Source organism: Erpetoichthys calabaricus, chromosome 1 (genome assembly GCF_900747795.2).
Source record: "Erpetoichthys calabaricus chromosome 1, fErpCal1.3, whole genome shotgun sequence".
Lineage (NCBI taxonomy): Eukaryota > Metazoa > Chordata > Cladistia > Polypteriformes > Polypteridae > Erpetoichthys > Erpetoichthys calabaricus.
The window spans coordinates 323928179-323955827 of record NC_041394.2 but is presented as its reverse complement, the minus strand read 5'-3'; the positions used below and the strand labels follow the sequence as shown (position 1 = coordinate 323955827).

The 27649-nt window shown below is 39.4% G+C and overlaps 1 protein-coding gene across 1 annotated transcript in view; it reads left to right on the top strand.

Moving 5' to 3' along the window:
* The window catches only part of LOC114664349 (thyrotropin-releasing hormone-degrading ectoenzyme-like), a 940843-nt gene that overhangs the window by 671518 nt on the left and 241676 nt on the right, over positions 1–27649 (top strand). Inside the window, 1 exon segment of the mRNA XM_028818439.2 lies at positions 20250–20437. Within this exon segment, the coding sequence (XP_028674272.2) occupies positions 20250–20437 (188 nt within the window).

Below are 27649 nucleotides of genomic sequence, written 5' to 3'. Positions count from 1 at the left end.
TGCACACAAGAATTTTTCTCTGGTCTCTCAAGATATTTTGCACAATTGTTTTCTCCTGAATTACTTTAGTAATTATATTTATAGGCAGTATTCTATCATGCTATCAGACCACCAGTGACATGCATTTAACAAGAAAGCCACAAACTAAATGCTTAGGCTGTTTTCTAGATTGTAACTGTTACTTTTAACTTCAGTGTTTGTGCTACACCTCTTGTGTTTAATTCTCAGGCCCTCTATTAACTTGGGCTGGCTGTACTTTCAAACAATTTATTTTAATCCAGTTTACCACCAACAGAGGGCTTCACAAAGGCAGCCTCTTGTTGCCCATAAGGGAACTCAGTTAGACAAGGTATGAACAATCTGCCTTCCCTGCAGTGCTGGTAGCAGTTGGACAGAGAGACTGGCTTTAATCTTTCACTACAAAACTACATTTATTTGCATCAAAACTAATAACAGCAAATGCAAAGTGATACATAGAATCATACAATATAGAATCGAAACCTGGCAGGATCTAATCAATAACATTTTAGAATAAGCATTTAAACTGAGGAAGTGGATTGTTTCCCCTCTTTTTTATTCTTTTTTTTTTCATTTATTAAATTATATATTTACTTATAGTTTTACTCTGTTGGCCTAGCTCTCTTTCTCATGGATGGGGTGTTGATTTGTTTCGAACCTAGTTTTGTTAAACTTGACTTGTCTGTATGGAATGTTATTTGATTTTAATAAAATCAATAAAGTGCTTAAAAAAGAATCATACAATATAGTGTAGGTGGGTTAAATTTTCATGCACTCTCATTTGGAATAGCAAGACTCTGATGAACATCCAGATTGCTCTGTTCCTTAGTTACAGAGTATGTGTTCTCAAACCAAATGAATATAAAGAAAGATAGAAAACTTTGTTAAAGTGTCAGTTTTTGTTAAAGGCAGCCCTTTTTGCCCAAATTACACCTACCAAATTACTGTCTCATCTTTACTAGTGTGGCTTGTTAACATTTTATAAGTTGACCAAAACATATTGAAAGTATATATAAATAAAAAAACAGAAAATGTTATGGGACATCATTATTGCTAATTGTCATGATGTCCAACTTTATTAATTTACTTTTATTTAAATTCCTGTTAAGTTTCTATTAATCTATGTAGGGATCATATGGTTTTGAGATCCAAGGAATTCAGCCTTGGGATTGATTTTGTTTAGAATCTGTTTTGAGAAAGTTCAATTTTTAATCCCATTTTGTCACAGTGCAATTTTTGTTTCCCATTTATGTGCCACTATGTTAAGTTTCTGTTTCGGCTGTTTCCATAGAAATTTTGACCAGAATTCCCCGAGGTGAAGTCCTTTGTAACATCAGTTTGGTGACAATAAATAGACATCCAGGCATTTCTAGGGTATCTGAGCTGATGGATAAACCTTGTTTTACTGCATTAAAAGACCTTTATTTAGTCATATGGTTTTTTGAAACCCTGTTATTGTTTTTGACTCCGAATTTTCCAATTGCATTTTGTCTTTGATAAAAGATCTTCTTGACTGCTGGCTTTGACCTTTAGCCTTTACTTTGATTTATGATTGCTCTGCTCATTTTTAATTTCCATTCTACTCTTACTACAGTGCCCACAAACAATCAGGTACACGGGCCACTCCAAGTAAATCAGATGTTTTCTATTGTGAAAACAGAGGAGAGGCTCCACAAACATTGAAGCATTTGTACATGTTTATGCAGTGTTTTGTCTTTGCTGTACTATAACAGAGTAGAGAAAGAAATAAGACTGCAGCTTATTGTGATGTGCTCATATTGATTGGCTGCCAAAATTAGGTGACATCACAGTACTTTCATGGTATGAAAGGTCATGAAGGAATTGTATTCAGTCAAACCTCCTGAATCCTAAGCTTAAATTAGACACTCTGAATGGCTTCAAAAGATTAAGCAACTACCATCGTTAAATTTGACATGCTGTCTGACAAGAAATCATGGCAATTCCTATAAAGTGACACAAGCCTTAAATGTCACTCAATCGTGGAAATTTTGTTTACACCAAAGCACCTGTCATGCCATTGTTTGAACTGCTACACATATTTGAGCTAAGTTTTTATTTTCTCTTTAATAAACACTACAAATCTGTAATGATGGAGTATACTGATTATAAATGATAAAGGGCCAAAACACCTTTGAACCAGGTAATACTAGGAAGAAGAAGAAAACAAACTGCTTGGTTTCTATCACTGGTTTGGAATTATAAATAAAATAATCTTAATTTTATGGATTGTACCGTGCCTTGCTGTTGGCAAGTTATTTTATTAAACAAAATAGATTGCAGTCTAGTAATAGAGTACAAGGTATAAGGAAGCAGTGGAAGCAAAAGGAAATATAAAAAGAATGGGGCTTCCTCTTTCCATTTTCTTAGCCAAATATCCACGTAAAGGTCATAAAGACAACACACCAAACAACATCACCCAGACTTCCTTTTTCTCAACAATAACCTCCCATTCCACTTAGTGAGTTTTAGGGTCATGGTGTCTTACATTCCCTCGAGTGTACCCTAGATTTGCTTCTGTATACTTCTATTAGGTCAACTTCAGTGTCCAAATGTCTTCAGTAGGTTTCTTCTCCCAGATTTCTAAGGTGTGCACTCTTTTAAATTAAGCTTTGTTTAAGTTGCTCATACCTGTAATCCTAAGCACTGAATGACTAGTTGCAGTTTTTGACCAAAGAATTTCAGAAGAGCACGTGCGGTCTGATAAAGAACCTTAATTATTGTAGCAACCATCCCAGCTGATAGGACCCATCTTTCATTTCTCTTTTGGGCCATCTTCCACAGCCTTGAGAAAGCAAAAATCTGTCGCTAGAGCTGTCCTCCTCTAGTTTAAAGATAACCATTCATGCTGTGCACATTAGAAGATGATGCATCTCATTTACATTACATGAAACTCAGTGGTGTTCTTTACATGGATTTTGCTTTGTTCATTATGCCACTTGATTTTGAGGCAGATTTAGGGTACTACCCTGGTAAACCCGTATAACTGAATGATTGAAAAATGAAAGAAAGCATGCAACAATTGCAGAGACTTCTTCACAGATGTGAGTTTATAACAGAATGGATTCCATATGGCTGATTTCTGGTTTTAGATAGATAGATAGATAGATAGATAGATAGATAGATAGATAGATAGATAGATAGATAGATAGATAGATAGATAGATAGATAGATAGATAGATAGATAGATAGATAGATAGATAGATAGATAGATAGATAGATAGATAGATAGATTTAAGTCCTTCTGGCAGGAAATGGCAGTTCCAGGTGGACGGACACTGGAAGTGATGTCAGTGGTGTTACAGTTTTCAATCTTTCGGTTTGCAGAGGGAGGAAGCAAAAATGGATTAAGACACAGTGCCAACCCCTGGTGTGTCACTAGAGCCCTTAAGCTGTCCCCTATGGGCCTGTGTGTAACAGAGCATTTTTAAATGTATTTTATTGTGGTTCATTTTAACATTTAGAACACTGTACCTTGCCATAGGAAACATAATATGCTTAAATGTTTTTTTAAACCTTTTCCTTTCTTCTGTTTGGCTTTATAATAACAAATATTTATTTGTTCAGCATTTAACACCAATAAATAACATTTTTCTTGCATTTTTATAATATGAACTCTCCAACTTGAATGCAATTATGCATAGTAAAATCAGAAGGAATTCAAATGATCTCAGGAACAGGAAATCCATGCAGGGGATTGTGGTCAAAGGCGTTGCTGTAAATTACTGTGCTTTGCTGTCAGATGTGTACCTCAAAGTGCATTGCAGTGAGTCCCTTTTGGCCTTGCTGTCACACTCTTGGACTCATCAGTGGTTAATGAGCCAGTGACCTTGGCTTTACTTTTGAAAATGCTAGCCAATAGGGGGCAACACTTGACCTTAATACTGCAGCACTGCAATGTGAATGCTGGCAGTTTACAGTTTACAACACTATAGAGGTCAATCTGCTTTGTTTTCTGTTGTTTCCAGAGAACTATCTCTTATATATATTTCTCTTCTGGTTCGTGCTGCTTCCACTTCAAAACCGGTCCCGCTCACACACAGCCGACACGGTATTTCTCGAATCCTATTTGTCCTCTTCCAAACCCTTCCCCACGCTGCCTGTGGCCTCCCATACACCTTGCTATTTTGGTTATACTGCGACGGTTGTTTCCTAAGCCTTTGTTATAAAATTAACGACAGTATCTTCTCTGTCGATGGGTTTTTGTACAACATCATCTCTATTCCGGGATCCGGCAACTGCCTGTTCCTATCAGTGGGTTATTTCTTGACACAAAAGGTTGACGAAGGCAATGCACTCTCACTACGACATAGGGCAGTAGATTTTGTTGCATCACATTGGGACAGAGTTCCACGCTCAATATGAGTTGTGATCCTATGGTTTACCCACTTTTATTCCCATATGGAGACATTGGCTGGCACAAAGATTTACAACATGTTCCCGATAAAAGAACCGCCAAGCGAATAAGGCTTACTCAATGCCAATTGTACAGATTAGCAATGAGGAATACATTTACTATTTTGCACTCCAGCGACAAACTATCCTAATAGTACGTCGTAGATGCGTATGTTAAAACAGAGGGCGTGCGTCTCAACTATGTCAGATTAGATCAATAAGATCTGCTCATGCAATAATTCAAAGGACTATCAGACACACTGCAAGCAAACACTGAAAATAACAAAGTACGTGTAGGCAAAATGATCATATTACCATCCACATTTCCAGGAAGTCCAAGATACATGCAACAAAACTAACGGCAGAACTACCTTCTCAATGTTTACCACAACAAGACCCAGTTGCTCAACTTTACGGTGATATTAATTTCTCGACTGTGACTCCCCAAGAACTTGCTGCAAGAGCAATACTGAGCGTTGCAAATGACGATTCTCTACATATTAACAAACTTCTTGATCTTATACAAGGTGAAAAAGTGACCTTCAAGAGTGTAGATACAGTAGTCAGTGACGATCCTAATGATCAACTAACGTACCCACAGGAGTTTTTACACACCTTCACACCAACTGGCATGCCTCCCCATATCCTTCATCTGAAGGTGGGAGCCGTAGTTATGGTCCTTCGAAATATTATGCCATCAAAAGGTCTTTGCAACGGAACAAGACTCATCATTACCCGAATACATACAAATATTATTGAGTGCAAACTGATCGCTATCCAAAATTCTTAAACAATCTTCATTCCCAGAATATCTCTCCTTCCTTCCGACACCAATCTCCCTTTTAAATTTAAACACACACAATTCCCACTCAGACTCACCTTCTCCATGACTACCAACAAGTCCCCAGGACAAACGTTTGCAAAGATTTGCGTTAATCTACAACAACCAGTCTTCAGCCACGGTCAGCTGTACGTGGCTTTTTCTAGGGTTAGAATTTTCGACTCATTATCTGTCGTCTCCACCAAAACACCTATTCACAACTGCGTCTTTCAAGAAGTATTTATTTCGTCTTGATTTCTAAGTTCCTTTCTCACTGTTTTCCGTTCCTATTCTTACACCGCCATATGCTACGGCGGGCGTCAGCTAGTTATTTTTATTTTATATTTCTAAAAAGTTTAATGTTATCATGGTGATGTCATTGCACTTCATGAGCGCTGAATTTTTTTTAATGAAATGCCATTCACTGCCAGCCAGGTAAAGCTTGATGAACACCATTTGTTGTAAAATTGATGGTCATATGATATAAAGGGGGCGGCACGGTGGCACAGTGGGTAGTGCTGCTGCCTCGCAGTTGGGAGATCTGGGGACCTGGGTTCGCTTCCCAGGTCCTCCCTGCGTGGAGTTTGCATGTTCTCCGGGCACTCCGGTTTCCTCCCACAGTCCAAAGACATGCAGGTTAGGTGGATTGGCGATTCTAAATTGGCCCTAGTGTGTGCTTGCGGTGGGTTGGCACCCTGCCCGGGACTGGTTCCTGCCTTGTGCCCTGTGTTGACTGGGATTGGCTCCAGCAGACCCCTGTGACCTTGTGTTCAGATTCAGCGGATTGGAAAATGGATGGATGGATGATATAATGGGCGTTCAAACTTAAAGTCCTCTTTAGGATTGACTAGCACTTGGTGAAATACAAAAATAAAAAATTAAGAAAAAAAACTCATTAGGGAAAAAACTTTGATTTGACTTTATTTTTCATGAGTTTGATTTAGGTGAAAAGACATTAAGGTTCTCCATGTAACCTACCGTAATGACACTGACAATCTTCTGCGACTCTTGCAATAAAATACCTGCCTATACCACTTAGCTTCACATTTGTGGGAGTTGCTCAGAGACTCATGAGAATTCAGGCTTTGCCTTTATACTATACAGTTCAATGTCTGACCTCTTCTTGTTATAAATCTATAATAAGAGCACTAGTAGCTTAAATGACTCACTAAGGTCACAATGGCGTCAGAGTGGTGGCTGAACCTGCAATTTTGACTTTTACAATTCAGCAACTGGAGAAACTGCACCAAGCTCAAATAAATATTGCCTTAGGAAAGCCTGGATGATAAATTCTATGCCTCACTCAAATGAAGAGTGCTCTAAATCCCATAGCGTTGTAGCCAACAGCAAATCCTTACATCACTAGAGTATAACTAAGAAGTGGCTAAGAAGTCTTTTGCAGTGTTGATCTATTCATGTCCTGAGCACACATATTGAGGCAGAATAGTGTCTGTCCCTCTTTGTGACCTTTTCTTCCCTGAACCAATATTCTGGAAACATCTCTGAATCCCTTTGGCTTGCATTGCTTATCCCTTCTGTCCCACTGACCCTGTAGCATTTTTGGTCACAGCAAAGTTTTCTTTCTCTTTTTTTTAATTGATTTTACAGCCCACTGACTGTTTCTTCTCTCTTTTCAATTAAAGTGCTTCCTATAACCCTTCTAGCTATAGCTATCTCTCAGTTATCTGTGCTTTCTCATTTAATTATGTTCCCTTCTCCGCTTTGGTATTAGTAACCAATTTATTTTCATGTCTAATATTAGTTGTAGCAGAATCCTATCCCGAATAACACAGCATTTTAAGAAACAGTGATTGATAGATTTCAGGGTCAGGGTCACCCTTCAAAACCCCTCCTGTTGCCACCCCCCTGTTGTGCATCACTGCCATTACAGACTGGTGCGGCTTCATCATTAATGCTATCGTAGCCTTACAGCTGGAGAGCCGGGGTGACCTTCTACCACCTCCTCTTCCTCTACTTGTTCAAATCCAGCTTTCTCTGCATTGTCTGTATTGTATGGTAGCAGATGAATTTGGTTGCCTTCACGCAACAAAAACGGCAAATACAAAAAAACAAAAATTGCATTTACCTTCAAATTGTGAGCACATTTTACATTCATGTTGGGTCACAGGGCAGCTGGGCTCTGTCTCTGCAATGGCATACTGATGTGGCTTGATTTGGAGTCAACTAAAAAATGTTACCATTGAGTCATTTCCTGTGCCCTCTTGTTCCCTTTTTGGAGCCCCAGAAATGAGTGACGAGTACCACTAGACAGAAAACTACCAGGAGCAAGATGGCAGTCCATTGCCAAGTTCAATGTCACACTCACTATAATTAAGCCACATTTGTCGAATGTGTTCAATAACAGAGAAATGGAGTTATGCAGAAGGTGAATGGTGGCGATTGAATTAACACACTTGAGGTCCAGAGTCTACCTCCTTAGTGCTAGATGACTTTCCCTGCTTGTAGTTAACACAATACGACATTCTCAAACTTGCTGAATCCAATGGATACAAGGGTAAAGACTATCAGGGATAGGATGCCAGTCCAGTTCAGGGCTCATTCATGCACACATCCATGCTCACACAGGGACCAGAAATTAGTTTAACCTTCACGTCTTTGCAGATATGGAGGGTAATCCATGCAGACATGACAGGATTCAAACTAGAACACTGAATACTTCAGATGGCAACTTGAAAATCATTATTGCTTTCCAAATGCATCAATCACATGAAGGTCCCTGAAAGAACCTCAGTTTAGGTCCATAACATGCTCCATAAGTAATCATGAATAGATTATAACCCAACCATCCATCCATTTTCCAACCCGCTGAATCCGAACACAGGGTCATTGGGGTCTGCTGGAGCCAATCCCAGCCAACACAGGACACAAGGCAGGAACCAGTCCCGGGCAGTGTGCCAACCCACCGCAGAGAGATCATAACATATTTGTGCAATCCCAATAGGTTCCTGATTTTAAAAGGACTCTTGCTGTGTACAATAAAATAGACTCATATACTATACAATCAAGATTTCTCTTTTGTGCACATATTAGGAACCTTTTCAAAGCCCAAAGAAACAATTTCATATGCAAAGAACCCTTCCCAGAATTCAGTGGTTCTTTGTCAAGCAATGGTTCTACAAGGAACCAGATAAACCAGAAAATAACAGTTACAGAGTGTACTCACTTCCCTGCTAGTTCTAAAACAGACAGTTTTTCCTTACATAGTGTCACACACGTGTGCATGGGAGGCAGCTGAAGGGCTCACAAAGAGATAATTCCATGCCAGACCAGGGGGTGGCAGGGTGCACTAGTCCTCCCTCTTTTTCATCGGCAGACCAACCATGGACTCAAGGACTAAACTTCCAATTCCGGGTCCAATGACATCACTTCTGTTTCCAGGCTTGATGATGTCACTTCCAGTTCCGGGGCTGATGACGACACTTCTGGTTCCGGTCCCGAAAACATTATTTCCGGTTCCTGCCCAAATGACATCACTTCCCCTGCCCAGCTTTAAAACCGCCATCTTTGCCTGTTATGATTGTTCTATTGTTTGACTGAAGTCGGTTGAGACCTGTTCTATGGAACCAACCTTTCAATTTTGGCAGCCACCAAACCTCTCCCTGTGTCTGTCCAATCTTTTCACAATAGACACAGACTCCTTGAATCACTCAAAAATATATTGCTAGTCATATTCTTTAATATCTTGAGTTCTGTGTTACACAATTATGCTGTGATGCCTGATTTGTGATATTCCAGTTTCTTTGCCAATCCTGCTTACTTGCTGAAGTGCCTTGTTTGTGCGGTTGCCATGCTCTCTCTGCTTGCGTAATCCAAAATTGGATGACGACTCTAGATTAGCCCCAGCATGAGCATGTGTGGGTGTCTAAATGATCCCATTAATGACTGAGTCTTGCTTTATACCTCTGGCTGCTAGAATAGGCTCTGAAACCCCAGCTGCAGCCTTGACTAGGAAGAGAAGTTCTGAAAGTGAATTGAGAGGCTGAGAGAAAATTTGTGTTTCTATTTAAACCCAAAACAAAACTGAAGAAAGTTAGTGCACCATGATGCTTTCCATCTAAGAGACAATTGTCATGGACATAGCAAGTGTTCTCACTGCATGTATCTGCCTTCCAGCAGCTCAATTACTGTAAGTTGTTTAGTGACTCAAATGTAACCCTGGAATGCTTGAGTGGTGTTTATATGTTTTCCAAATGTTCTGTTGTGACAATGCGCCTCGGCTCCTTGCTCCCTGTTCTATAATGGGAGCCTCTTGAATCCGACACCTTCAGTACTGTAACCGGATGAGCTTGGCAGATGAGGACAAAACCACATAAAGCAAGGGGACGGTGAAAAGTGAAAGTGCTTTTATTAAAAACATTTACAAAACAAGCATCCCAAAGTGCAATGCTCAAAAAAAAAGTTCAATAAATAATCCAGAAAAAGTGTTCGTGTGGAGGTTAAAATGATCACATAAATAAATCCATTAAAACCAAGGTTAAAATCAAATGGTAGGAAACTATCTTGTGACTTCTTTCTCACTGGTGGCTCCCCTGCTTATCCCATACAGGCCTGAACTTCCACATGCCCAGGTCCCTGCCATCCCATGCTTTGGGACCCCAATGGGTATGGCGTCAACATTGGAGCTCTCTTCCTAAGCCTCCGCGACCTCTGCTACCTTCCTGGTCTTCTACAGCAAGTCGCTCCTTTTAACGCACCTTGCTCTGGCTCCCCAAGTTGCTCAGCCAGAGCAATCACTCCTTCATCCCACGGGCATTAGTCTCTCTCGCTCCGCTCAAGGGGCACTCCTTCCCAGTCTACTGCCTTCTCTTCCTCGAGCCTGTTTCCCCCTGTTTGCTCACACCAGCTCCTTCCACATTCTCTTACCTTCACTCTTTCTTCCTTAAACCTCTGTTCTCGTCTCATTTTCCTTACGTGATCCTCATCTGTCACACTTCCCCATTTTAAATGGGGATGTCACACAGCTGTGGGAATCAGCGGCTCCCAGAATCAATTAGGGTCGCGGGCGATCCTACACCTGTGCACTAAGTGCAGGACTGTCCACTCCCATATCACACACAGGAACCGCTCTCGCCATGTTGCCATGCCCCCGCACATGAAGACGCAAATGGGGCAATTATGTAATCAAAATGCCAAATAGCTGTGGGCCTCACTTTACCACATCCGTGACTTGGTATTCCTTCAGTACTCCATTTCTCCATCCACATTCCACAAAACACATATATTAGGTTAATGGACTCTGTAGGGAAATATGATTTTCCTTGTAGTAGATATTTAGTTATTTTTCTTATAAATGGGTTAAGAAAGATTATAGACAATGTATTTATAATAAAAAATACTTAAACTGCAAGTGTACTTTTTGTTTTACTCCAACTTCAGATCTCTGTTAAAGCAGCTTACTTAACCACAGAAAAGATGAAGTCTTACCACTGTAAAAAGGGCCATCTGGCAAGATGAAATGTCAGAACATTAAAAGGTAAACTAGTCAATTTCTAGATGTTCCACATCGGTAAAAGCAAAGCCCTTAAACCCTTAGATATCTTTGTGCATTCACACCTTGTGAACATGTACTGATATTGTTTTGTTTGTGAGAATGACAATGGACAGAAAGAAGCTAGGGGTGTTCACCTTGGCCCTGACAAGCCTTAAAAAGTCAGCAGCTTAAATTAAAAAAATATGAATTTAAGAGAGAGAGAACCACAAAGGTGATAGTCACCAAGAAGACACTGCCATGTAACTTGAGGAGACTCAAAGCCACACACAGGATGTTTCAGAAATCATTGCCTTATACAACTCCTGAAACAGCCAGATTGCATTATTGGTGATTTGTCACACTTATTTACTTTTATTTGCTTTTGCTTTTTAGCACCTTAACAATATTAAAGAATGTTAAAATGTATAATGACTACAGGTAGTTGTTAACTTACAACCACGTTCACTTCTGATGGACCAGTCATAAGTCGATATGGTCATAAAAGAGTCCAGAAGATGTATTCAAACCTATACTATATGTATTGTACTATATACTGTAAGTCCCTTGAGTCATATTGTTTGTTTTACAGTATATCCATCTTTGGTAATCATTATTATCACATTGCATTGATTTTCTGTCAACTTTTTTGTATTTTTTTATTTTATTATTTTGTTTCATTATTACTGCTGCTGTCATGGGTACCAAAACTTTAACAGCTTCACAAATCATGAATGTCTGTGTTATGCTATGTCATCAATGTGAGCCTCTCCCAGTGTTCATTGTGTTAATGGTGAGAGGAGATTGAGCACACATATGTTTTTTGTTTCAACATTTCAGCCTGTTAATAATAAATATTAACAGATATAAGAGTTCAGTATGGTTTCATTATCTCTTCATGGCAGTTCGCACTTAGCGGCACATTGTGAGTGACAACACAGAAGCTTCGGAGGGTTAACCGAATTCAAAGCCAGAGCGCAGCAGTACAGCACATTTGGAGCAGGTTAACACCAGTTACAAAGGGATAATGAAGTCACACGCATTCGCATTCACTTTCTTGTCTCCCTCATACTGCTTGATCACCTTCATTTTTGTGATGAAATCAATTGCCTTTTTTTTCCTGATTTGTAAGACAAATGTAACTGAAAGTAGTCAAAAGTGCAGATAATAAACTGCGCTTGAGATGAATAAGTCATGGCAAATGGAGATGTTGTTGTGAAAACTGTCATTTGCCCGTGAGTCACAATAACGGTTGTAAATCGAATGGTCGTGAGATGCATAGGTCATAAGTCGGTGACTACCTGTATATAAATAAATACAGTTTTCTCCGCACAGTGGCTGGGCTCTCTCTTAGAGATAGGGTGAGAAGTGCAGACATCCGGAAGAGGCTCGGAGTAGAGCTGCTGACCCTCCACATTGAGAAGAGCCAACTGAAGTGGTTGGGGCATTTGATACGGATGCCACCAGGATGCCTACCTGTGGAGGTTTAAGGGCACAACCAGCTGGGAGGAGACCCTGGGGGAGATCCAGGGCTTGCTGGAAGGATTATATCTTCAAATGGCCTTGGGATCCCACAGTTTGAGATGGCAAGTGTGGCTGGGGAAAAGGATGTATGGGCCACACTGTTAATACTGTTGCCCCCATGACCTGGTCACAGATAAGAGGCGCAAAAATAGATAAATGAATGAATTCATGAATTTTATTGACTGCTCCCCTTGCTTGCCTTCTTGTTCTATCTTGCTGTCTAGGGTATAGAGAAAACAGGAGACATACACTAATAGAAGAAGTGTAGAACAGTAGCAATCAATAATTGGTGTATTCAAGTACCATAGTCAATCTGCAAGTGTTATTTCGACTGTGGGCTCAGTATTTTTCCAAGCCAGGTGATTGCAAGGACATATCTATAGGGCTACATAACAAAGTTTGATAGGGTTACCCTAAAACCCTTCAATGATAAAAACAGGACTTCATGTGATTGAGAGTATGTGTATGTGTATGAAACAAGACCTGAAATGTACTAGGGATGTTTCCTGGTTGTACCCAGGGCTAGTTTAATAGGCTCCAGTCCCTTCATCCTTGGAATGGATTAAACAGTTTTCATAGTAAATGTATGTCTGGTGCATTTGGGTTCAATAAATTCCTAGCTATTGGCACTCCAGCCACCATAAAAAAAAACTCTCACCACTGTTCCAATGTGGTGCTGAGGTGTCACCCCCCTGCACTTGGGTCCCAGTCCATGTGGTTCATCGTGTGGTGGGCGCGGGCAACACGATATCAGAGCATGCTCCCAACCTTATTCCCTTTATGCCCATGGCACTGGGGCTTTTGCCTCTGTATGACTTTAAACAGTGTAAATCAGCACAGGTTGTTTTCCTACCTCCATGATGTCAGTACAAAGTGCATATTTTACCCCATATTCTTATAGTAGTCCATTCTTTATTTTCCCCCCACTAAAAGAACAGTGGCATCTTTTTTAGGTTCACTATTACTTTGTGAGTAGGAGATGACATACAGGCAGGATGATGTCACTTTGTAGCCTTATGGGAACTTGATCTTTGGTTCTATTCCCATGATGGCCTGATGTAAAGGGAATGAAACAGGGCATAACTGTGTGCCCTAAGACAGAGTTGTTCTCACTTTTCTACCGTTGATACTAAGATAGGCTCCATGTTTCGTGTTACTCTGTGTGACGATCCAGGCCGGCTCCGCACTCTCTGGTTGCTCCTGGGAAACTCTTGAACCCAAATAGTTATGAACTGAGATGAGCTGGGCAAATACGAACCCACACAGTCAGCAAGCGGATTTGGTGCAAAATATGCAAAGTGCTTTTCTTAAAAACCAATCGAAAAAACAAACAGTGTCTAAACTGCAGTGCATGTATTTCCAAAACAGTCAATAAATAAATACTCCATAAAATTTCAAGTGTCCAGTTGAGGTCAAAATTCAAATAAATACTCCAGTAAAAATGTGATTAAAGTCCTAGGCAGGTTTCTCTATTAAAAACAGTCATGAGCCCAAATGCCTTTCTCCAAAATTTGACGTCTCCTCAGCTTATCCCTTCAGGAGCTTTCTGCATGAGGAGATGCCTGCGATGGTTGTATTCATCCACTAAATCCCAGGTTCAGGTTCCTATTGCGAGTCTGTCAGCGCCTGTAGGAGTCCCTGTCGAACTCCCCCTCACATCTCCCTCAGCCAGTCCATCATTGTCATAGGGAGACGCTCCTACTCATCTTTGTTGCTCTATGTAATGCCCTTTCTCCAGCCGCATACTCAAGCGCAGACCTGCTGCTCGCTTCTTTGGGACATACACCCAAGCACCTGCCTCCCATTCCTCATGAAACAGGCTCCTCACCGTCCTGCCTCCTTTTCCTCCCCATAACCTCCATTCTCTCTTTTCTTCTTTCCTTGCTCTGATCTTTTTTTTTGTTTTTTGAACTCCCTAACTGCCTTGCAGGCACTCTCTTATATGCATGACCAGCCAAAGCACCTCAATAAACCCTGGAGGGAGTGCTGGCATGCACACAACCACACCCATTCGGAGCCTACATGCTCCAAGACCTGATTATTTATTTAAAACCGCAAAGCAAAAGTGTGTGAAACTGCAATACAAAGACCGCAAGTATAAAAAATCATAATTTTATATACAGTATCACCTTTCCTCAGTGAATATGGCTATTCCGTGATTGAAATTATAGCAGAATGAATTCATTTCTTCATTTCTTTACTACTGACCTATTCATGTCTTATACATTTTACAGGACAGTTAAGTCACAAACTGAAGGCCAGACTAGCAGATTACTTAAATTTATATAGCACACCTATATTTAGTAAACATGCACTTTACATGTTTATAAACAGTATTAGCATTCATCCATTCATTCACTCATTCATTCAATCATTCTTTCTCCAAAACAACTCAGGCCTATTTGTATTTTAATTGGATAGCTAAGTTAAATGCTGAGAGCCTCACTGGCATTAGCCTCTAAATTTATTTACCAAAGTGAACATGTGCTTTACATTTTTAAAGCATGAGAAATGAAGTCATTCCCTTTCCAAACCCTTTTATACTGATTTATGTTTTGTGCAGACTAATTGAATGACACACTGAGGAACATACAATGTGTTCTCAACATTAGTTTGTACAATTGCAATGAGAACAGGTCATTCAGCTCAACAAACTCATCCGTTCCATTCCCTTAGATTGAAAAAAAAAACCATCACCCTTCCATCTCCCTCATTAGTTGCTAGATTTTTGGACGTGTCTATGGTTCTTTGCTTGAAGAACTTTCTAACATTTGCTGAACTGCCCCTTAAACAAACTTCCAACTGAGTTTCTGTGTTCTTTTTAGAGTAACAGACAGGCTGTACTGCACTAATTTACTTCATAATTTAAACACTGTGATCATGTCACCTCTCCTGTTTGTAGATCAATGTATCTTCATTCTCATTCTGATCCTACAAAGCTGTATAGATAACAAGATAGTGCAGGCCAAAAGTCCTAAATGACTATCAATTGATGGCTCTGACCTCACACATTACAAAGACCAGTCAGTCAGCCACTTTCAAACCTGCTTAGTCCTGAACAGGGTCACAGGGATCTCCTGAGATCAATCCCAGCTAGCACAGGGTGCAAGGCAGGAGCAAACTCCAGACAAGGTTCCAGTCCATTGGAGGGCAAACACACATCCACACAAACATCCCAATCTCAACTAGGACCAGTTTAGGAAATGCCAGTCCACTTAACCTGCATGTCTTTGGACTGTGAGAGGGAAACTGGAGCACCCGAAGTAACCCACGCAGACATGACAAGAACATGCAAACACCAGGTAAGGAGGACCTGGGATGGGAATCCCGGTCTCCTTACTGTGTGGCAGCAGCACTTGCCATGGACAGGCTAATATTGGCTCACTTGAAATCCCTTGTCAGAGCATCACTTGACTCTCTGCAGTCTTCCTAACAGCCCACATGGTTGTGGACAATGATGTCATCTTTATGCTGAACAGAGGCTACTCCCATCTGGAGAAACAGGGTAGCATAGGATGTTGTTTTAGACTTCTCTACTGCATTTAACACCATATAGCCCAAACAGCTGGGGGAAAATCACCGGTCAATGTGGGTTGATTCCAGCACTGTGTCCTGGATAATGGACTACTTAACTGGTAGACCACAGTTTGTGTGCCTTAAGAACTGTGCATCTGACATGGTCATGAGTAACATACGTGTTCCACAGTGAACAGCACCGGCTCCTTTCCTGTTTACTCTGTACACCTCAGATATAATACTGAATCATATCACCGAAAGATTTTTTTTGATGACACACCAGTAGTTGGGTGTATCAGTGGTGTGGCAATAGAATCAGTAAACTGCACTAGTGAAGGACTTTTTTGAATGTTGCAAACTGAGCCACTTGCAGTATAACATCAATAAGACAGAGAAAGTAATCATAGACTTCAGGAGGGTGAAGCCCACTTTGACCCTGGTTGTCATTGGTGGTGAAGATGTGGAGGTGGAGCGGAAACACAGATACCTTGGGGTGAACAACAGGCTTGAGTGGAGTAGCAACAAAGAATCAGTGTCACCGCTGTTACTTAAGAAGGCTGAGGTCTTTTGGTGTATGCAAACATCTCTTACACATTTTATATCAGTCTGCAGTGGCCAGTGTACTGTATTTCCCTATGATGTTGTGTGTTGGGGAAATGGCATTAGTGCAAGTGATGCCATCACACTAAACAAACTAATTAAAATGGCTAATTCAATCTTGGGAGTCAGGCTAGACTCACTGGAAGATATGGTAGAACAGGTCACTCTTGAAGTTGTTGACTCTCCTGGACAATGACTTTTGTCACATGTAAGAGGCTTTGGCTAAACAGAGGAGTACATTTGGTAACAGACTGAGACCGACTGCACTGCTCTAAAGAGAGTTACGTGAGGTTATTTCTACCCTCAACCATCAAGCTCTATAATGAATTGCCCCTTGACTAAAGCGGTGTTGTTCCTTGTATGATGAATGGTACTGAGCTGGTCTGGCAGACACCTGAACAGACAATGATGCTCTGTGTAATATATTGTGCCAGTACTGTATACAGCCTGTACTGTGAAATTGTAACTTATAAGTAAAGTAGGTTCAGTTCCAATCACTGTACACTTACTAAATACCTAAACTTTGTTAATTCACTTATAGATAATTCTTATTATATTTGCGTTTGGGACCTTGTTAACATAATGAGGATTATTATATTTTTGTTATATGTACATTTGTGCCTTTTTAGTCTGCAGTTGTAACCCCACGATTCCCTTTGGGAGTATTAAAGTTTGCTATCTATCTATCTATCTATCTATCTATCTATCTATCTATCTATCTATCTATCTATCTATCTATCTATCTATCTATCTATCTATCTATCTATCTATCTATCTATCTATCTATCTATCTATCTATCTATCTATCTATCTATCTATCTATCTTGTCCTCTTATTTGCCATTTGGGGCATATGGCATCACATTCGCATTGGCCCCATAGACAGGGAAAAAAATTGTTGTGCAGTGTTGCAGCAAAAACCCAGCACACCTATAAGATGCCTACTGTATGTAAAGTCCTAAGTATGTAGGTTTCATGAGCAGAAAGATAAAAACAAATTTGCTGTACCTATACAATACCTCAGATGATGTTCACCAATAAAGGCTCTTATATAGAAATATAAAAATAATTTTACAGCAATTGTAAAGTACCTTTGCATGGCATTCATTGCAAGCAGCTTTATATAAAGTAAGACAGTTGCTGGATCAGTAACAGAAATATAGAAAGCATTTGTACACTTTGTGTCAGGTACCTTGGATAGTGTTTCACTATGAATTGCAGTCAATCAGTCAGCCATTTTCTGACCCGCTTAGTCCTGAACAGGGTCACTTAAATTGGGGCCTAGGGTGCAAGGCAAAAAACAAAACCATAGACATGGCTCCCATGCAAATGCAGCATATTATATAAAATACTACAAAAATACAAAAAACTATAAAAAATATTTGTACTGTAATTAATTGTAAAATACTTTGGAATGGTATTCACTGCAAATAGCATTATACAAAACATGAAAGTTTCTGGACCAGAAAACAAAAAATAAAAAGCAACTTTACTTGAAAAGTACCCCGATGACAGTTTTCATTAGGAAATTGCCTTACATTAAATAAAAAGTTGGTATAAATCATAAAATAATTATTCTCTATTTGTAAAGTACCTTGGAATGGAGCTCACTATGGTTGCTGGATCAATGACAGAAATATAACACTCTACCTGTAAAGATTTTGGGATGGTATTCAGTATTAAAAGCACTTTATAAAATCTTAGCCTATAGGAATGAAAAATAATAAAAAAAAAGAGATCTCCTTAGTATCTTTTTGGTTTTTTTCCTAGACAGCAATGAGATCAGAGAGAGATAAAATGGAAATATTTCAGATTTTACTTGTGAGAAAAAATACCCCGGTAGTCTCACAAGTGTCCTTCTTTTGAGATTCAGTCCGAGATCCTCAGCAGAGTCACACAATGGGTTCAGATTTTCCCAAGTAGTGTCTTGACATATTTTTTCACAATCTAAGAGTATTTGTATTGTGTGCTCTTTAATATCTGGTGAAATCCATTTATAGTTGTTTTGTGGTAACAAAACACTTTAACAGGCAGCCATTGCTTCTGAATCAAATTATTATTTGCTCTAAATTTTTATGTTGTGCTCTAATTCAGTCATAGTCATTCTGGTTGGAAAGGCAGGCTAAGACTTAAGACTTAAGACTTTGGACTTCAAATCCCAGTTATTGATACTGTGTGGACCACGAGCAAGTCACTTCAACTGTCTATGCTCCATTTGGAAAATAAACGAAATAGTACTGGTCGTGGCTCAGATGTTGGTAAAATAATAAGTAAAAAAAATCTTGAAGAAATTTAAACAAGAGAGTTACTCTCAAAATTATCCATGCTTTTCAAATTCAGCTTATTTGGACTCCTTTAACCTCAGTTGTATCCGGTGTCTCCTTTTTGTCTGAAGCTACTGTAAGAAATTTTAGGAGAAACATCTGTGACAAAGTTGATGCCGAAATGAAGCATAAATGAGAATCTTCTTTAATTTCTCATCAAAGATCAACTTTGAGCAGTAAAATTGTCCTGTGGGATGGTTGCTGCTCTAATCATTGACACTAAAACAATTATACTCTGCCTGTAAAGTATATTTGATGGTGTTCACAAAAGTAAGGTACTAATTAAATTTCTGAGGTTGTACGAACAAAGCCTACTGTTCCCTGAAAAGTGCCTTGGGGATATGATCACTATGAATAATTATATAAATAAATAAAATTATTATATTAATAATACAAATAAATATTAAAATGTTAAGGCTTTTGATTCACTTAAAGGAGATAAAAAATTGACAGAGTACATGTTGCTCACTATGAAAGGCACTATATAAGGTTTAGTTTACTATCGGATTCATTTCACTTACCTAGTTAGGAGTGCAGGACACGGGGAAACTGTTGTGCTACTTTATTTACCGCTAAACACCTTTCATGGTATTTACTAGTGAAAGGCGCTATATATATTTAAGATTGCTCGGTTATATAATATGTGATGTGTATCTTTAAAGAATCCTTAGGTACATTAATCAAATTGGGTAAATACTGGGCAAAGCAACGCGATGCGCACAGCATGTGTTAGCAATTTTATGTGCCGAAGGAAAAAATAAAAAGCTCCCATCTTCATTTGAATAATAACAAAATATGGAGGTTTTATCCTCAGCATTAGTACTTTCATCTTCCAGCCGAGGAGGCTGCCAGTAGTTTGTTTAAGAAGTGCAGATTGTTGAGAACGCGGGCCGCCTTTCGCCGACAGGAGCGCCCTATAATTCGGCGGCTAATTAGCCTGTCATTTTGGCCCCTTCGAGAAGGTGAGCGCTCTCTTCAACAAATGTGCGCTTTTATGCCGCTCCGCAGGCAGAAGTGGCAGTAAGGGGAAGGCAAACGTACATGAACTTGGTAAAAAAAAATATCTACGACGTTAACCTGTCAGGGTCTGCCTAAAAAAATAATGTGATGTTCAGCTCTTTTGAAAGACTGATCAAAAAAAAAAAAAGTCAGTGCCGGGGCGATTCATTTGAAAAGCTCGTCGTTCTGAGCCGTCGCGGCGTTGTACTTTTCTCTCAATGAATTTCTGATCGATTCACATGGATGCACTAACAAGCGCAAGAAATGCGTGCTGCATATTATATTCCGTTTCATGTGTACATTCATAGATATCATTTTTAGATCGTGTTTAAATACGCTTGGAAGTGTTAAACATGGCGAAAGCTTTAACTGCAGCTCACACGCGGATGGATGCTTGAGAGAATCGCCAGTCTCATTCCGCAATATTCTCACTAATCATATACAATAAGTAGTTCATTTTATCCGAGTGCGATGTAACGAGATATTTCATCAGCGGCTCTGCCTTGATTGACTCTCTCTCTCTCTCTATGTCTTTCTCTCTCCCTCAGGCCATGAGGAAGGAAGGGGAAAGACATCAATGTGAAAGAGGTGATGATCGCTGGACTTTACAGATGGGCTTTCCTGTGGTTACAATAATCAAGAACGACAGCCTGGATGACAGCGTAACAATAAGCCAGGAGCACTTCATCTTTGACGTTGACGCCAAGCCCAGAGATCCCGAGCGCTCAAACAGCAGGTATTCCAATTTTTCTTGCCCCTTTTGCCTTTGATTCCCTTCTTCAGTTCATCACTATCAGAGTGCCATGATGTGCTGGATTCGTTAATTGATGCTTCATAGCCCTCAGCAGCAGACCCGTGAAATACTGTTGTTGACCATTAATTATAAATAAATGCCCTTTTTCTCTTCAAAGCCCCCGAGGCAACCGACAGTTGCAGGCTTATCAACACTATTTTTCAGTAATGATGGTCTTTATCTCAAAAGAATTATCATGATAATCCATTTTCTCGTCGTCAGCCTTCCAAGCAGTGGGAAGATCTATGGAAAAAAAAAACAAGAAGTGCTTGTTAAAAAGTTAATATAATAAAGTACATAATAAACAGGAAAGAACATCACAGCCCTAATTAAGTTGGTCTGGTGATGCTGGAGAATAATCTGAATAAAAGTAAAATCCCAAAAAATGATGAAACCAAATAGATGACCAAATGAGACCCACAAAGCATCTATTAAATTTCCACATCTATTCAACATGTTTATCAAAATGTAAAATGAAGGAGGATAGACTGGAGAGAAATAAAAGTTGCAATCAATATATATGGAATAATAAATTCAAGTTCTAGTAACCACAGTTATGGAAAAATGCTCCAACAACTCTGTCTAATTCAGTAGCATTCAGTTAATTTCTACATACAGTATGTCCGGGCAGGGCAGGTAAAGTCGGAATTCCCACATTCTCACTTTATCTGAAAGGGTTTTCCGCTTGAGTATTCTGGTCATTTCTCCCCCCATATTGTAAAGACAAAGCAGTTTGGGTTAAATGGCTACTGTGTGAGTGTACCCTGTGCCTGGACTGGCACCCACACCCAGTGTCAAATACTGATGCCTTAAGTTGGATCTCATTGGTTATGAGGAAAAGAAAGAAATTAATTATTCATCATCAAGACCTTTTGAGGAATAACTGTTCCTGTACACTGAAATTTAAAAACGGAACTTGAAAAGACTAAAGTATTTACACACAGTCCATTAACATTAGCTTAAATGTAATGTAATTCAATAACAGAAGATCTATGTGGTAGGTTTTGGATGTGATCAGGATATTGATCATTTTCTGCCATGTACAGTAGACGGGTTGCAAATCCTGACATTCCTTACTGTCACGGTAGAGTTTGCATGTCCTCTGTGTGTTGTTTTTGAGTTTTCCCTACAACATCCCAGAAACCTCATGTCAGAGCAGTGCTTCCTAACCTTTTCTATGCCCCGCACACCTAAGAGAAAGAGAGAGGAAGAGAAGAGAGAGGTTACAGCGGGGTGACACCTAAGCACCACACTGGAAAGTGTGAAGTTTTTTTTATTTGAGGCTGGAGTGCCAAACCTGCCCACCAACCCCCAAGTTTTCCCTATAAATGGAAAGACCTGTTTACAGGGCTGGATGCAGATTAACGGCATACCCAGGATGGAGCAATTGCAGGTTAAGGGTCTTGCTCAGGGGCCCAACGGAGTAGAAAATGTTCAATTTATGTTTGCACCCCATACAAACGTAATAAATACCACATTTGAAGATGAAGAAATCAAATGTCAAACGTTTGAACCACAAACTGAAGCACATTCAATACTGTGGGAAAAAAATCAAAAAATAAGCTTTTATAATAATAATAATAATAATAACACATTTTATTTATATAGCGCCTTTCCCATGCTCAAGACACTTACAGAATATAAGAAAGAACGGCAGTGTATACAGTATATAGCATTGTACAAACCAGATAAATAAATAAGATTACGACAGTGAATTCAGAGAAAAAGCCTAACAGACATCATAATTGATGGTCTAACACACACACACACACATAGGTTACATGAGCATCTTGACAGAGAAGTAAACTGAGAGAAGGGTAATAAAGTCAAGTAGAGCTAAAAACCTTCCTGAACAGATGAGTTTTGAGTTGTTTTTTAAAAGAATTCATGGAGTCAGCTGACCTGATTAATTTCGGTAGGTCATTCCAGAGTCTGGGCACTATACAGCTTTAACTCAGTACATAAAATCTAAATCTGAATGTGTCCTCTATGAAGCTTAGACACTCAGTTGATGATCTGAGGTTTGTGGAATCCTGCAAAGCATCAAGTGCCATGAGGAAATGACACACGATCAACAATCGAGGGGTGTAGGGGATTAGAAATCCTCATGAAGCCATGGGTGTTGGCGCACCATTAGGCACTGAGACATAGTCAAAGAGCTTTGTCATCCAATAACTCCTGCTATGCAGTTCAAAAACAGGTGTGCCGCACAGTTAAAATTGCTGTGCTACTGCCAGGCCCATCAACATGGGAGATATAGGCTGTGTGTAAGCAGCAGGTGCTGCATCCAATTCAATCCCCCTTGTCCACCTCCTGGCCAATAGGTTAATCAGACCTTGAAATCAGTGATGTTTCACAAACAATGCTCGCATTACAAATCAATACCAGATCTCACCCTTCTCTTTGGATCTTTGCAAGGTTCAAATTCCATTCTCTAAAGAAATACTTCACCCATAGCTATAAACCCTGTGAGAAATGCGCATTTCTGTGTCTCATCTCACAGATTGTGTGTGGAATGCGTGATTGTTTTCATACCATGGGATCAGGAGCACTAACTAATAAAAGACTTACAAGTGACGGCACACTGCAAGGACAATCATTTGTACTACAGTAAACCCGGACAATCAGCATCCCACACTTTCTTCTTTCTTGAACCCCCGAAAAGCCATCTTTGCACTGCATGAGGGTCCTGGAACACCAGGTTAGGAACCAGAGTGTGTTAGAGGATGTGTTAGTGAGTGTGTTTCCTGACCGTCCATCCAGAGTTAGTTACTCCTTTACACTCGATGACCTGAATTATATTTTGCAAGAGCTCTCTGTCTCCTGGTATCTCTCCTTTCTTTTATCTACTGAAGACTTAATGTGCAATCCAGGTGATGTGCTTGTCCAGGCCACCTCTTGCCAGCCAGACCCCACCCACACACCCACAATGTACTGTATCTACTATATAATTAAACACTAAGGTCTGCTCGTCTAGTCCCTCAGAACAATTTGATTTGTCAGTCTGGCTTAGGTGTGAACAGTCAGTTTGGCTTTCAGATGAAAGAGGAAGACACACAACGAGGAGTAAAGGCATATGAGGCGCACTTTGCATTCTTTGGTTTGTGAATAACGATGAGTGAAATGGGACTCAGATGCATTTATTTTGCATGCAGTTCACAACTGTGAAATGTTAAACTCATTGAAAAGAATTTGGGGGGGGGGGGTGAAAAACAAGGAATGCAGCTCCCCCAAGTCTCATTCACACTTCAGTGTTCACCTATGTTGTTTTCTGCAGCAGCGTAAAGCATGTAATTTGCATTGCAGTCAAACTAGTTCTCTTTATGCAACTTTTTTACATCACCACGTAGAAGTGCAGTGAGTTTTTTAAATACTAATACACGAATATCAACTATACCAATGAATTCACAGTAAATAAAAAGATGCCACTTCACACACATCCACTGGACCCACTCCAAAATTCACCATCAAATGAAAAGGCAATCTCAATCTGTTTATTTTTGCTTTACTTCTGTAAAAATAAACCGGTTCGTCTGATGGCTTCCTGTAAGTGGTGTCATTTCCCCCATCATGCAAATGACTTTGTCAATGTTATCTCCGGAACTTTCTTTTTCATTCACTTCCGCTCTTTAGTCCTTTGAGATATGGTCAGAACCTCCGCTATTTACTCTTATTAGGTTTCCAAGCCCGATACTCGTTCCAAGGTAGCATACGTTTCCAATACCTATTCTGACCGTCTTTTTCTATTCACAGAAGTGATGAAAGGTATAAACTGACACTGACACCAAACACACTTAACAACTGTTACAAAGTCATGAGAGCAAAAAACAGATTGATTATATCAAGACTACCAGACTCTTTATTGGACTAAAAGGGTTGAAAAAGTGGATGGCTGCAAGAAATTGAAAATAATGACTTTCACTTACAGCAATGGCGACAGGGAGGTGTCTATATTTTATAGCAATTGAATTCAAAATAACAGTAGTAAGGTGATCTTGAAGGGATTTCCTGGTTTGGTTTATTTTTCTGGAAACCAAGTTTAATTATTAGGCAGGTTAATAAAATAGAAGCAACCTCCTGGGAAGAGGGTACCCATTTGTGATATAAAGACACGCCGGTGCACTGTAAATGAAGACAAATTGAGAACACCTGTGGAAGTGTCCTTCCTTGGATTGGTAAGCGATGGAGTCTATCAAGTAGAGATATGGTGGCAATTCCTCGCAGGGCACATTCATTTACCCAGCTTTGCTAGGTCAGTTTAGAGTTGCTGATTAATTCTACCTGCATGACTTTGATATGTTGGATGAAAACCAGTGTAGCAGGTGAAGAACCTCACACTGACATGGAAAGGGCGTGCTTTACAAATACATACCCTCATATCCTGTGAGTAAGTAGAAATAAACACATTAATATTAGTAATAGTTAAAATTAATAATACATATAAGAAGAAGAAGAACAAATGCATTGTCCAGGTGTCCTTGTGTCGCCACATGACCCCGAACTAGATTGAGGAGGTTTGATAACAGAAAAGCTTGTGAAGGTCTCACTTTATCCTGATTATGAGTAATTTTTATTTAAAAAAATCCATTAAAACCGTTACAGGTAGGGTCTGTTTCATAGGAGTGGAGGTGGGAGGATGTGGGACCACAAAAGCGTTTTAGATGTGTCAGGATAGACTCCAGATCCTGGTGACCCCAAGTGACTTAATTAGATTTGGATATGAATGGTTGGAATGATAATAAAGAAAAAGAATGAAGAAAAAAGAAGGTGGAATAAAAGCAAAATGCAAGATCTTTTGCACCACACTGATCATGAAGCAATTAATCTCTATGGGGAGCAGAAATCTTAAGTGTACAGTTTGACAAAGCTCTACACCTTCAACGTTTACAACATTAAGTGCTCTAAATAAAGCCATGAAGCTTAAAGTAAAAATAAATAAATAAATAAAATAAAGTGAGATCGAAGAACATGGACTGTTGGGATTTGTCCAAATGGATATCTTTATTGCTTCTGGTGACCTGTGATGCTTTTGCATATACTGTAGCTCCTGTGTCTGTTGATCCCACCACTCTGCTCATTTCTTGTGTTTTTGAGTGAGCACATTTAAATGGTAACAAGATAAAGAGGTTAGGTTTTATAGCTGACATGAGAGAGCCTTATCCTTATGGCTTCTCTGCTTCAATTAAGTAGAAGACGTAAACAGCAATGTAATGAGCCAAAAACAATTAAAACATTGACAGGGCAATTAACTAAATACTCTAAAATAAATTAACTAGTCAATCACCCCACCTTGTCGCATGTACAGTTTTAAGCAGTACTTCATGCACAGTCCATAACGATCAATGAAAGTTTGGTCACAATGTATAATTCATCTGGACTATTGAGATACTGTATAGATAAATATGAAAGAAATGAAATATAACAGTTAGTTGAAGAGCACTGTATAATAAATGTTAGAAGGCAGAATAAAGATAGATAGATAGATAGATAGATAGATAGATAGATAGATAGATAGATAGATAGATAGATAGATAGATAGATATAGATAGATTGTACTTTATCATACATGTTATAAGTGGTGTTGGACAAAACTGTCAGCCAAATAAGTAAATGTCACTTAGTGTCCCACTTGGAGTATGTGAAAGGAATTGAACCAACAAAGGTTTATGGTCTAATACGTTAGCTAATATTGTGTCTCATATCTAAATACTTTAGTAGATATAATATGGAAAGCAATTTATTGCCATTAAAGCAACAAAGCACCATTCCAAATGCAGCACTGCCTGAAGGCACTTATTGCACAGTTGTTTTCATTTTCTACAATATGAGTGCTGGCAGACAGAGTAGGGACTAAACGGGAAGGCTTTGGATTTACACTCAAGGTCATGGAGTTACCCATGGGGCTGAGTGGGTAACCTTATACATTAGCCACTAAGGGGCATACTGCCATACTTGTACAATAGCCACTTAGGATCTACACTGCATTTGTGCATCTTCAGTCCTGAATCAAATATTGTGATTGCATAATACTGTAACTCAACCAGTTTGACTTGTGTTGTTTAGTGACTTTTTATAGTGTACAATAATAAAATGTAATAAAATTGCTTTCATAGTTTTGTATTTGCAATGAGAGTTGAAACAATTGATCTGCATCACACAGTGTCTAACTGGTGGGAACTGTCAGAGCACCATCCCAAGTCTTTATTCTCTAGTTCCTTGATCAACAGAGACCAATACTGTTTATGAGGTTTATGCTTTGCATTTGCAAACTGCATTAAGATACCAGTGACATAAAAGCATTTTTGTGCTCCTGAGGCTCACACTTATTTTGAATTTTGAAGCAGCCAAATATAAATATTATTAGAGCATACATAAACAAATGACCTGTGTTTATGGAGCAGTCCGCTGTGCTCTCGCTCAATCATAGCTACTAGATGGGGCATGCATGCACTTTTCCATTTTTTCAGCGCTTACATGCACCTCACTTCTCACTACAAAAGACCCTTGTGTAGCAAATACCGCCACACAACAATGATGTTGTGCTAATGACATAAATGAAGAGACTCAATGTCGAAAGGAAGCAAAGGCCGCTGCTGAACAAGCCTGCAAGTGAAACAGCTCAGCAAGGCTTGAAGTTTTCACTAAAAACATTGTCTGTCTGGAGGTATTTTCTCGAGACAAAGATTAATAGGACTCATATGCCAGTTGTATGGCAAAGAGTATGGTATCGCCAATGTCTTCTTATGAAAGGCCAGTGGGCAGCAAGCACAGGTGGGTCCATGTCCTCTGCACTGGGTAATTCTTAAGAGTTAGCTGACACCTCGCCAAGTTCATGAATAGTACATGAATAGTAAATATATATATATATATATATATATATATATATATATCAAACAAGGAATCAAGGTTCTTTTAGACCTGTTCCATTCGTGGACACTGCTCTATCCAAATATTAATGCCTTTAAATATAAAACTGTTACTACTGCTATTGACAGTAGCAACTCTTTGTTATCAATGTCAGAAGTTTTTCTATCTATCTATCTATCTATCTATCTATCTATCTATCTATCTATCTATCTATCTATCTATCTATCTATCTATCTATCTATCTCTCTCTCTCTCTCTCTCTCTATCTATCTATCTATCTATCTATCT